The sequence below is a fragment of the Puntigrus tetrazona genome, chromosome 1 (assembly GCF_018831695.1).
Source record: "Puntigrus tetrazona isolate hp1 chromosome 1, ASM1883169v1, whole genome shotgun sequence".
Lineage (NCBI taxonomy): Eukaryota > Metazoa > Chordata > Actinopteri > Cypriniformes > Cyprinidae > Puntigrus > Puntigrus tetrazona.
Window position 1 is genome coordinate 17,766,090 of NC_056699.1, and position 12,764 is coordinate 17,778,853.

Sequence of the window (12,764 nt, forward strand, 5' to 3'; positions counted from 1 at the left end):
TGTACGTTGCAACTGTTATGTGCGATCTCCAGCTAACTTATGTATTTGCATAGTTTTGTACAGTAGCAACTGCACTGGATTCATTTTCATATCGCCCCATCTGTCTTCTATGCAAATGGGTAACAGTTTGCCTGTGCTGAGACTAACTCAAAGTAGCATTCCTAACTAAAACTTGTTTCCTTAGTGTATTTATGCAATTATTTAATAAAAATGCACTAGATAGTTAGGCTACTGGTGTATTTTCGAACGCAGATGAATGTCCGCAGTGTTTATGCTTACTGACACACACCTAGGTTTAAGGATGAAGTCGCCTCCTAATGAGCAAGCATACTACAATGCTCATCTTGTCTCCCGCTGGGCTGCTGTCAGGTGCACTTTCAATTTGAGTCCTTTTGTCTTAACAGTATCAGCCACTGCTGAGGAGGGAGGAGAGGTCGGAGGAGGGCCTCTCACCTCTGTCACCGAGCCTTCATTCACCCTCATCACAATGGGGCCGGACGGTTGTGCATGGGAATGTGAGGTAGTGCTGAAAAACGACAGTATTGCACAAAATGAAAAATCGCTCTCCTTGAATCAGTGGTATTTTCATTTCTTTTTCGGGGGAGCCAAGCTTCGCGCTCGCTTACATATGCGACTCATTTGTGCTTCGGTGCCATCAGCGGTCTTTGGCACGGCGCTGGTGTTTTCAGTAATGCTAAGCATGATGGCAGAGAATCAGGCAGCTCGCATTTCAAACAGGCGCCTCCATTGACACCGTGCTTCTGCTCTTCTAGAAATAATGTCTGGAGTGGTAATATTTAAATACTGTCTCCAAGGGCTTTTTATTTATCCCGCGACCCGTCACCGGCCATAAGCTCACTTGCATCGACGCTTGAGGTCGTATGAAAAATTGTGAAAGAGCATTAAAAGGAATATTCTGGGTTCGGTGCTCAATTCACAGATATTTGTGGCATGTTAGTTACAAAAGAGGACTATTTGTCTTAAAGGGAGCAAAAATGAAGGTTGCTGTAAAGAACAAATGAATGGGGCCAAAAATAAACACTTAAAAAAAGTCTTAGAAGTGAATGGGGCACTTTTTTATAGCGTTTCATGGCTTATTTCAAAATGCACTTGCAATAATTCTTCTGGAAAGACGATAATTATTTGAGTAGTAGCCTAATATTAAACATAATAATATGAGTAGTTTTTTTTTTTATTTTGATTTGATTTACAAAATAGCAAAAACTAAAACGTAACTTTTTTAATAATATAAACTATGTAGACAGTCGTACACTAATGAGAAAAAAACACATTTACGGCAATTTATACATTTAAACGAACATTTGGTTGTAGTAATGAAATAATGAGTGTTTTCACTTTAATGGGCCCCATTCACTTCAAGCGCCACACTGTTTTGCTTTTGTTTGTTTTTTTTAACAAAAGCAAGGCCGATCTTATTTTGTTTTTGCGGTTATTGTGCTTAGCATCTGTGGAACCCACAATATTTCTTAAGGTTATTTTTCCCCGAAAGCTTTAAAAATAGCATAAAGAAACTTCTATAAAACACGTCCTGGAGGCATGTGGGTTAAGAGATGAGGAAGCACAGCGGCCTTGACAGCTGACGTGCCTCCTATTCTCCTCTGTGATAGGGTAACAACTTCGGTGACTGGCATTTGTTCAAATGAACAACATGTTATTTGTAAATGGGCGGCATGTAAGATGAAGCTCCCCACCCTGGCCTGTCTAGAGTTAACCCCTCTCCCCAGCATCAGCAATCCCCATGGTTGCTAGGAGGGTGGTCTGCCATACCCCGGGGTGGAGAGAGGAATAAGAGGACAATTGTGGGGCTTTGCATGTGGCTCAAGAGGCTGGAACAGCTGCCATGGTCACTTGGTGGAGGGCTTGCATACTGAAGACCGCGCTAGTGTAAAAGCATTTGCCAAGGTCGTTCTTGTCATTTACGATAAAAAGCCCACTGGGTTTGGCGCATTGTTGGTGTATTGTTCAAATACTCAGAGTCGGAAACCAAGGAAATATGTTAAGACTTATTCAGTTTGTTTAACAATGCTTTACGTTACAACTAATCTTTAGCCTTGCAATGCAAAAAAACTATTTTTTGCTTATTAGCATGCATATTACTAGAATAATAGGCATTTATTAGTGGTAATTAAGCACATATTAATGCCTTATTCTAAATGACCTTATTTTACATCCATAATTTTACCCAATATATTAACTTAAACAACTACTGTACTATCTATTAATAAGCAGCAAATTAAGAATTTATTGATTGATAAATTTATTTATTTATAAACCTTAATTTATTAAAAGGCAAAATATCGACTCGCATAATTAATACGTATTAAGCTTCAACACCTAAAGGAATGGTTCACCCAAAAGAAAATTTTAGACATCCAAGACAATTGGTTTCTTCTCTGAATTATTATATATATATATATATATATATATATATATATATATATATATATATATATATATATATATATATATAATATATATAATTGATGCTTTTCAGTGAATGGGTGCCATCAGAACGATAGTTCGAAAAGCTGTAAAATACATCAGAATAACCCACAAATAATTAATGCAACATTTAGTGAAGAAAAAACGTGCTTGTTTTTTATTAAATATCTACCATTAAGATGTTTTTAACTTCTAACCTGGCTAAAATACAAGTCCTCTGTTCATAATACCGCTTCCTCAAATGAAAAAAACCGAACAGAGCTCCAACAAATAAAACCAGCACACAACAGTTGGTGTTTTCATGAGTGACCTACTCCTTGTGCACTCATTTGTGTTCACTGGACAGGTGTCGGTGACGCTATTGTTTGCATGCATTCGGCAAATATAACTCCTGCGTTACATCATGCAACGTTGAAGATGGAATGATATTTTTATTCCCGTATCACAGATGTTCCTTAAACACCGTAAGGTCACTTCTCCTGAGACGAGAGCTGTGGTGCCGCGTCCATCTGGAGATATTGTAAGCGATAGTCCTCTGACATCATCCTTTCCTGTGGAGTATTCTAAACAGAGTTCTGTGTGGTGAAAATAGCTCCAGCTGTAAACAAAGCTTCCATGTCTGATTTGCTTTTCTTAGAAAGGAATAACAATATATGCGCTGCAACGCCAAAGAAAACATAGGAGGGATGACTACGACAGCTAGCAAGAGAATAGCTCAGCACTTACACAATAAAGCTTATAAAGCCAGATCCACCCTAAACTCATTTCCATCTGCAAAGCATTTTAAACGCGTATGATTTATAGTATATGCAATTCAAATATGTGTGTTGTCGGCTTGAGTTAGAGCCTTAATTCCACAAGACCGCTCAAAATATGTTTTGTAGTGAACTAAGTATAGAATAAAAACTGCAAAGTACAAATAAAGCTTTTGGGATCTCAGCTGCAAGGGTTTTCCTTTAATTCGCCAGTTGTGAACGTGCACTGTGCAATGATGTCATCCCCGTCGCTTCATTGATCGTCGCTGCCATGACTACCACAGTGCTGTAACTGTAGCAGAGGCAGGTCAAAGGTTACAAAGATAGCCCTGCAATTGAATTTATGGGAGGGCTAGTAGGTATCAGGTTTTCTGATTCACCCCCCACACCTCTTTGTTGATTCTGAAGCTGCCTTTCCTCTCCAATCCTCCTCATTCTCTCTCTACTTCATCCAATCAGCGGCAATTAACCGCACGACCTGGCCAGCTACCATTCCCGTGATGACTTCTGCCCGATGCCACCCAAAAAAACTTGATTTTAGGAAATTTAATATTGTCCAAACATGCATGAGAGTCCAAACAACAGCTCTATTATGAAAATGAGTTAACGATAGTCGTGTCGATATCGACGATGACATATTGATGTCTATTTTCAACTTCTTACACATCAAATCTTTACTTGTGGCACAATTTCTGAAAACTGACACTCAAACGCCAGATTTGCAAAACTGGCCGTTCGTCTCGGTTTTTACATTTTATAAAGCAAAGAAAAACAACACAAAATTTTCTCTGTTACACAGAAAAATCTAACAGGAATTATAAGTGTTTGGAAATATTTGCTTTTGAGATTTGTTATATCTTTGAATGTCGTGCATAATATTGTAAAAGGCAAAGTTTCGAAAATGTGTGTAAGTGGTAAAAGAAAAAGTAAATGGATTGCATTTAAAGCATAACTTCACCATAAAAACTCTGTGAACAGCTCCCTCTAGTGTCAAATCATAATCGGTTGTAATAAAATATACTTTTTTTCATATTAAATCAAAAGTTATAGAATGAAACAACAGCTTCTCTCACAGCTACCCCTTAATCCGGTGGCCCATAACTGTACTGTAGGCTTAAGTTATCTCGACTCTAGCCATCGAGGTACACTGTACTGAAGAGTTTACAGCAGCTCCAACACTGATCAAACAAACCTGCCTGTAACTTCTGCTAATCCTGAAGAACGTGATTAACTGGTTCATATGTATTTAATCAGGGATGGAACTAAATTCTACAACCACAGCAGAACTCAAGTTTGACCAAAAAACAAACAAACAAACAAACAAACAACAAACATTTTCTGTATGCCAACTGCCATCTTGTACAATAGGGGCCTACAAAACAATTGAATTATACAAGGTTGGAGTGGTCCAACACAAGTAGTGGTCACCATATTCGATATTTGTATCTAATGATATGAGCAAATAAAATATTCACAAAAAGACTATTGCCGAAATCTTGTTTAACTACTGTGCACAGCTTAAAAAAAAAGAAGATAATTATATAAATAATATTATATTTTGAATATTAATATTTGTAATAAAATTTGACTTCATTAAACGTTACAAGTACTCATGAAGCTGGTGATATTTCTTACATATTACAATAGGGGCCTACAAAACAACTGAATTATACGAGGTTGGAGTGGTCCAACACAAGTAGTGGTCACTACAGGTCGGAAGAGGGGTTGTGTCAAATGGCAAATAAGACACATATATTTATGACGAGGAATAACAAATCTTCACACACAGAGTATTTTATTTTTTTTTATTTATTTTTTATTTTTTTATTTTTTTTTTGGGTGTCAAGCCCTGGCGCCAGACGCTACCAGAGCTTGCCGGTCTCAAGACGCAAAGACCCGGACGGATGGATGGGCCACTCGTGTCAGCCCACCAGACACTACGCTGACTACAGGGCACTTCCTGTGTGGCCGTAGCAGGGTGCTCTTGTCTCTACGACTTTTGGGATGACCTACAACAAAAACAGAAAAAAAATCAGGTTTATTGATCATTTGACAGCAAACGAAACAACTAACAAAGAGTAAAAGCATTTTGAGTTATCTCTATGATTTATGTTGATCATATATAGGTACGTTAAACCAGTCGTGGAGTAGGAGTCTGTCAAGAGGCATTCTCTCCTCGGGGTTGGGATGCAGGCAGGCGTTGATCAAATGGCTGCATTCTGTTCAGAAAGAAGAGAGAGACGTTTGACTGCTATCTTAAACTTCCTTTACAACAACTCACCTGCTTGCAAAAATAATCTAGAGGAAGACGGACATCTTTTATGAATCCACTTGGCTCAGATGGCACTTTTTCGTGCTTTTCTGCGATATAGAATTACTGTTGGCTTTGTTTGCGAAGGTCTCACCTTTTGACAAGCTGGGCAGATACCACAGCCAGTTCTTGATCTTGTCCAGATCGGTGTGGTCTGGATAATAGCCGCAGACCAAAGTGTACAAAACCACCCCCAGTGAAAACACTGTTGCTGGCCGTCCGTGGTACTTGCCCGTCTCTGAATATTCAGGGGGGCAGTATTCCTCTGTACCTGGAGGAAAGACATTTGTACGTTTATACTGGCAGGGCATGTTTTCTCTTCACCGTTAGCATGTGCAACATGACAAGTTGGTCTGACCACTCACGAAAGTTAAAAATACTGCAGAAAATCTCAGGCACCCTGATAATACATACCACTAAAGGTGCTGTACGGCATTTCATGCAGCAGGTCCCCGCAGCCGAAATCAATCAGAGTCACGTCCAGGTTGTCTGTGTTAACTAACAAGTTCTCCAGTTTGATGTCTCTATGAAGAACTCCGCGGCTGCAGCATTTGTCAGCAGCCTCGACGACCTGCTGCATCACGTGCCGTGCAAAGTTTTCGTCTAAGATGCCTCCACAGCGCTCCAAGTAGTCAAAGAGGTTCTCACAGGGCGAGGGGCACTGCAAGACCATAACATAATGGTCTGGAAACTCCTGCCAGTCCAGCAGCTCAATGATGTGGGGTGAGCTGGGACCCTTATTGGCAAGGACGGTCAGGCCGATTTCCAGGGGAACGGGTTCGGCGTGATCAGGCTAGCGGAAAGACAGTTTTTAAATACAGAAATGATTTGCCTGTCTATGATTAAAACAGAGACTGTGAGGAGATAACAGAGAGAGAGCAGTCTACTTACAATGTTGATATATTTCATGTTTTCAGTTTTTTGACAAATTTCAGTGCCACCTGATCAACAAAACAAATTATTAGTTGTACACTATGTACACAAGACGAAAGAATAATTTATCAGGTATATGTTTTTAAAAATTACCGAAAGCCATCCTTGCATCGCACTCCCTTGTAAACAGCACCGAATCCTCCTTCACCCAGTTTAGCACCGATGCTGTAGTTCAAGTAGATATCTATAAAAAACATTAACATTTCAAACATTTCAAACATTCTCATGTATGAGTAGTTTTTTAAATATTAATGGAGAAACCGTATGGAATATTTGTATTGATCTTTCCAAAACGTAAACAACCTGAATGTTCATGTCTGCGTTATATATCAAGCAGCCATAAAATATGTGTGTATGTTTTGGGTTATGGCAATAAACTCACTCTCACTGCTCGTGGCCACTTCACTGTCCTGTTGTTCTGTCAACGGGGACTTAATCTCTCCTTCGGACAGATTACCTTCCACACACTTCTGAAGATGCTCCTTCCTCGGCTGCTCTTCAGAAGAGGAGAGACTTTAGAGCTCGGAGCTTCCTGATGAACATCACATGTGATGTTCTGCAGAGAAATCTGATCTAAAGAGAGGATCGGAAATGGCAAAAGACTGAACGATCACAAAAATAATACTTGAATAAATCATAAGAGCAGCATTAAGACACTTTTTGATTCACAGAGCTCCGATTCTATGCACATTTAGGTGACGTTGATGTGATTTACCATCAGAGCACCTAGAAGATCCAGCCTGCTCCAGCTTCTCGCTTTGCTCCACTTTCTCATCCTGAGCTTTCTCACTCTTCCCAGCTCTTGGGCGAGAGAAGTGGAAACAGGCCAACCTCTTCCAAAACCTCCATTTTTTTTTCCTCATCACCTTCTTCTTCTCACTCATCACCCTATCTCCTCCATCTTCCTCAACAGTACCAGCACGCTGATGAGGATTTGGCATGTTGGACTGAAGTGGTGTACTTAGATGGGAATTGTACACACACTCACTCTCTACCGCTTTCTTTAAACAAGAGTTTTGCTGACCCATGATCGCACTAACACACTGCTGTCTCTCCAAACTACCCACAAAAAGTAATATTGGAGTTTGACACTTTTACATGCTCCAACATTCCATAAGAGAATTCTGAATGTGACATCATAAGAGAACGGAACAGCAAAGAATCTTGCATGGAGTCTGGTTGCCTGGTTGCCATTTGTATTATTCGATGTTTGTATCTAATGATATGAGCAAATAAAATATTCACAAAAAGACTATTGCCGAATTCTTGTTTAACTACTGTACACAGCTAAAAAAAGAAGAGATAATTATGTAAATAATATTATATTTTGAATATTAATTTTTGTAATAGAATTTCACTTCATTAAACGTTACAAGTACTCATGAAGCTGATTATATTTCTCTGCATTCCTGGAAGTACAATACAAAACCTCTGCTTAAATAAAAATAATAATAATAAAGAACAATGAAACTATTTTGTCTTAAAACCTTTTATTTAATGAAATGCAGTCCATGCGTATCGTATACTGAGGGGATGTATATTCATGTATATTATTTTGGGTTTCTCTAAACAAGAGTCTTTACAATACTGTGATAATTGTACACTTTTGAATAGCTATTTTCTCTATTTTCTCTCTGGCTTTTGGCTATTCGATTTTTCCCTTTAATGTTTGTGTTTTCTCTCACTTCCAAAGGAGGGCGGTAGACAGCTTATGGTTCATGGGGAGGATACCAATGCAGGGGTCCAGTAGGATTGACTTGTTGGGGAAAAAGCAGCTTAAGTAAGTTCTAGTTAATAAAACATTTTGAATGTCCTGAATATTTGTAAGCTATGCAATCAGCCATGATTTTGAGATGGTGCGACATTCAGCCTGGAAGACAGTAACAAAAACTATATATTGTTATTTGAGTTTAATGTGTAAAAACTGTACATGGCTTGAGGGGAAAAAAAACGGAGAAGTCCCTTGTTCACTTTAGGTGCTTTGGCTGAGATTCTCATCTGGCGTTATCATAAGTGTGGAGAGCAGGATGTTTGCTGAGGTGATTGGTGAAGGTCAAAGTGATGCAGTAATGTCTTTTAAGATGGAGATCATAAGTTATAGAATGAAACAACAGCTTCTCTCACAGCTACCCCTTAATCCGGTGGCCCATAACTGTACTGTAGGCTTAAGTTATCTCGACTCTAGCCATCGAGGTACACTGTACTGAAGAGTTTACAGCAGCTCCAACACTGATCAAACAAACCTGCCTGTAACTTCTGCTAATCCTGAAGAACGTGATTAACTGGTTCATATGTATTTAATCAGGGATGGAACTAAATTCTACAACCACAGCAGAACTCAAGTTTGACCAAAAAACAAACAAACAAACAAACAAACAACAAACATTTTCTGTATGCCAACTGCCATCTTGTACAATAGGGGCCTACAAAACAATTGAATTATACGAGGTTGGAGTGGTCCAACACAAGTAGTGGTCACCATATTCGATATTTGTATCTAATGATATGAGCAAATAAAATATTCACAAAAGAGACTATTGCCGAAATCTTGTTTAACTACTGTGCACAGCTTAAAAAAAAAAAAAAAGATAATTATATAAATAATATTATATTTTGAATATTAATATTTGTAATAAAATTTGACTTCATTAAACGTTACAAGTACTCATGAAGCTGGTGATATTTCTTACATATTACAATAGGGGCCTACAAAACAACTGAATTATACGAGGTTGGAGTGGTCCAACACAAGTAGTGGTCACTACAGGTCGGAAGAGGGGTTGTGTCAAATGGCAAATAAGACACATATATTTATGACGAGGAATAACAAATCTTCACACACAGAGTATTTTATTTTTTTATTTATTTTTTTATTTTTTTATTTTTTTTTGGGTGTCAAGCCCTGGCGCCAGACGCTACCAGAGCTTGCCGGTCTCGCAAGACGCAAAGACCCGGACGGATGGATGGGCCACTCGTGTCAGCCCACCAGACACTACGCTGACTACAGGGCACTTCCTGTGTGGCCGTAGCAGGGTGCTCTTGTCTCCACGACTTTTGGGATGACCTACAACAAAAACAGAAAAAAAAATCAGGTTTATTGATCATTTGACAGCAAACGAAACAACTAACAAAGAGTAAAAGCATTTTGAGTTATCTCTATGATTTATGTTGATCATATATAGGTACGTTAAACCAGTCGTGGAGTAGGAGTCTGTCAAGAGGCATTCTCTCCTCGGGGTTGGGATGCAGGCAGGCGTTGATCAAATGGCTGCATTCTGTTCAGAAAGAAGAGAGAGACGTTTGACTGCTATCTTAAACTTCCTTTACAACAACTCACCTGCTTGCAAAAATAATCTAGAGGAAGACGGACATCTTTTATGAATCCACTTGGCTCAGATGGCACTTTTTCGTGCTTTTCTGCGATATAGAATTACTGTTGGCTTTGTTTGCGAAGGTCTCACCTTTTGACAAGCTGGGCAGATACCACAGCCAGTTCTTGATCTTGTCCAGATCGGTGTGGTCTGGATAATAGCCGCAGACCAAAGTGTACAAAACCACCCCCAGTGAAAACACTGTTGCTGGCCGTCCGTGGTACTTGCCCGTCTCTGAATATTCAGGGGCAGTATTCCTCTGTACCTGGAGGAAAGACATTTGTACGCTTTATACTGGCAGGGCATGTTTTCTCTTCACCGTTAGCATGTGCAACATGACAAGTTGGTCTGACCACTCACGAAAGTTAAAAATACTGCAGAAAATCTCAGGCACCCTGATAATACATACCACTAAAGGTGCTGTACGGCATTTCATGCAGCAGGTCCCCGCAGCCGAAATCAATCAGAGTCACGCCCAGGTTGTCTGTGTTAACTAACAAGTTCTCCAGTTTGATGTCTCTATGAAGAACTCCGGCTGCAGCATTTGTCAGCAGCCTCGACGACCTGCTGCATCACGTGCCGTGCAAAGTTTTCGTCTAAGATGCCTCCACAGCGCTCCAAGTAGTCAAAGAGGTTCTCACAGGGCGAGGGGCACTGCAAGACCATAACATAATGGTCTGGAAACTCCTGCCAGTCCAGCAGCTCAATGATGTGGGGTGAGCTGGGACCCTTATTGGCAAGGACGGTCAGGCCGATTTCCAGGGGAACGGGTTCGGCGTGATCAGGCTAGCGGAAAGACAGTTTTTAAATACAGAAATGATTTGCCTGTCTGTGATTAAAACAGAGACTGTGAGGAGATAACAGAGAGAGAGCAGTCTACTTACAATGTTGATATATTTCATGTTTTCTGTTTTTTTGACAAATTTCAGTGCCACCTGATCAACAAAACAAATTATTAGTTGTACACTATGTACACAAGACGAAAAGAATAATTTATCAGGTATATGTTTTTTAAAAATTACCGGAAAGCCATCCTTGCATCGCACTCCCTTGTAAACAGCACCGAATCCTCCTTCACCCAGTTTAGCACCGATGCTGTAGTTCAAGTAGATATCTATAAAAAAACATTAACATTTCAAACATTTCAAACATTCTCATGTATGAGTAGTTTTTTAAATATTAATGGAGAAACCGTATGGAATATTTGTATTGATCTTTCCAAAACGTAAACAACCTGAATGTTCATGTCTGCGTTATATATCAAGCAGCCATAAAATATGTGTGTATGTTTTGGGTTATGGCAATAAACTCACTCTCACTGCTCGTGGCCACTTCACTGTCCTGTTGTTCTGTCAACGGGGACTTAATCTCTCCTTCGGACAGATTATCTTCCACACACTCCTCCTGAAGATGCTCCTTCCTCGGCTGCTCTTCAGAAGAGGGAGGACTTTAGAGCTCGGAGCTTCCTGATGAACATCACATGTGATGTTCTGCAGAGAAATCTGATCTAAAGAGAGGATCGGAAATGGCAAAAGACTGAACGATCACAAAAATAATACTTGAATAAATCATAAGAGCAGCATTAAGACACTTTTTGATTCACAGAGCTCCGATTCTATGCACATTTAGGTGACGTTGATGTGATTTACCATCAGAGCACCTAGAAGATCCAGCCTGCTCCAGCTTCTCGCTTTGCTCCACTTTCTCATCCTGAGCTTTCTCACTCTTCCCAGCTCTTGGGCGAGAGAAGTGGAAACAGGCCAACCTCTTCCAAAACCTCCATTTTTTTTTCCTCATCACCTTCTTCTTCTCACTCATCACCCTATCTCCTCCATCTTCCTCAACAGTACCAGCACGCTGATGAGGATTTGGCATGTTGGACTGAAGTGGTGTACTTAGATGGGAGTTGTACACACACTCACTCTCTACCGCTTTCTTTAAACAAGAGTTTTGCTGACCCATGATCGCACTAACACACTGCTGTCTCTCCAAACTACCCACAAAAGTAATATTGGAGTTTGACACTTTTACATGCTCCAACATTCCATAAGAGAATTCTGAATGTGACATCATAAGAGAACGGAACAGCAAAGAATCTTGCATGGAGTCTGGTTGCCTGGTTGCCATTTGTATTATTCGATGTTTGTATCTAATGATATGAGCAAATAAAATATTCACAAAAAGACTATTGCCGAATTCTTGTTTAACTACTGTACACAGCTAAAAAAAAAGAGATAATTATGTAAATAATATTATATTTTGAATATTAATTTTTGTAATAGAATTTCACTTCATTAAACGTTACAAGTACTCATGAAGCTGATTATATTTCTCTGCATTCCTGGAAGTACAATACAAAACCTCTGCTTAAATAAAAATAATAATAATAAAAAGAACAATGAAACTATTTTGTCTTAAAACCTTTTATTTAATGAAATGCAGTCCATGCGTATCGTATACTGAGGGGATGTATATTCATGTATATTATTTTGGGTTTCTCTAAACAAGAGTCTTTACAATACTGTGATAATTGTACACTTTTGAATAGCTATTTTCTCTATTTTCTCTCCTGGCTTTTGGCTATTCGATTTTTCCCTTTAATGTTTGTGTTTTCTCTCACTTCCAAAGGAGGGCGGTAGACAGCTTATGGTTCATGGGGAGGATACCAATGCAGGGGTCCAGTAGGATTGACTTGTTGGGGAAAAAGCAGCTTAAGTAAGTTCTAGTTAATAAAACATTTTGAATGTCCTGAATATTTGTAAGCTATGCAATCAGCCATGATTTTGAGATGGTGCGACATTCAGCCTGGAAGACAGTAACAAAAACTATATATTGTTATTTGAGTTTAATGTGTAAAACTGTACATGGCTTGAGGGGAAAAAAAACGGAGAAGTCCCTTGTTCACTTTAGGTGCTTTGGCTGAGATTCTCA

General features: G+C 39.3%; 1 protein-coding gene and 1 pseudogene across 1 annotated transcript; both read right to left on the minus strand.

The window, feature by feature from the left end:
* Positions 1-5,164: 5,164 nt before the first annotated feature.
* On the minus strand, positions 5,165-6,364 carry LOC122348788 (serine/threonine-protein kinase pim-2-like). The gene is made up of 4 exons (XM_043244654.1): positions 5,944-6,364; positions 5,624-5,800; positions 5,349-5,437; positions 5,165-5,227 (listed from the first exon to the last, which is right to left on the minus strand). The coding sequence occupies exons 1-4, from the start codon at positions 6,200-6,202 to the stop codon at positions 5,165-5,167; spliced, it is 588 nt and encodes a 195-aa protein (XP_043100589.1). The 5' UTR covers positions 6,203-6,364.
* Positions 6,365-9,375: 3,011 nt separating this feature from the next.
* Positions 9,376-11,630, minus strand: LOC122348794 (annotated as a pseudogene).
* Between the last annotated feature and the right edge of the window lie 1,134 nt (positions 11,631-12,764).

Bases quoted from the DNA above. Each gene is read 5' to 3' on its own strand.
- LOC122348788 (XM_043244654.1), bottom strand. From the start codon at position 6,202: ATGGTCTTGCAGTGCCCCTCGCCCTGTGAGAACCTCTTTGACTACTTG. The intron at 5,801-5,943 runs GTATGTATTATC...TCTTTCCTCCAG, and splicing joins GCCGTACAGCACCTTTAGTG to GTACAGAGGAATACTGCCCC. The intron at 5,438-5,623 runs GTGAGACCTTCG...CTTTCTGAACAG, and splicing joins TCTGCCCAGCTTGTCAAAAG to AATGCAGCCATTTGATCAAC.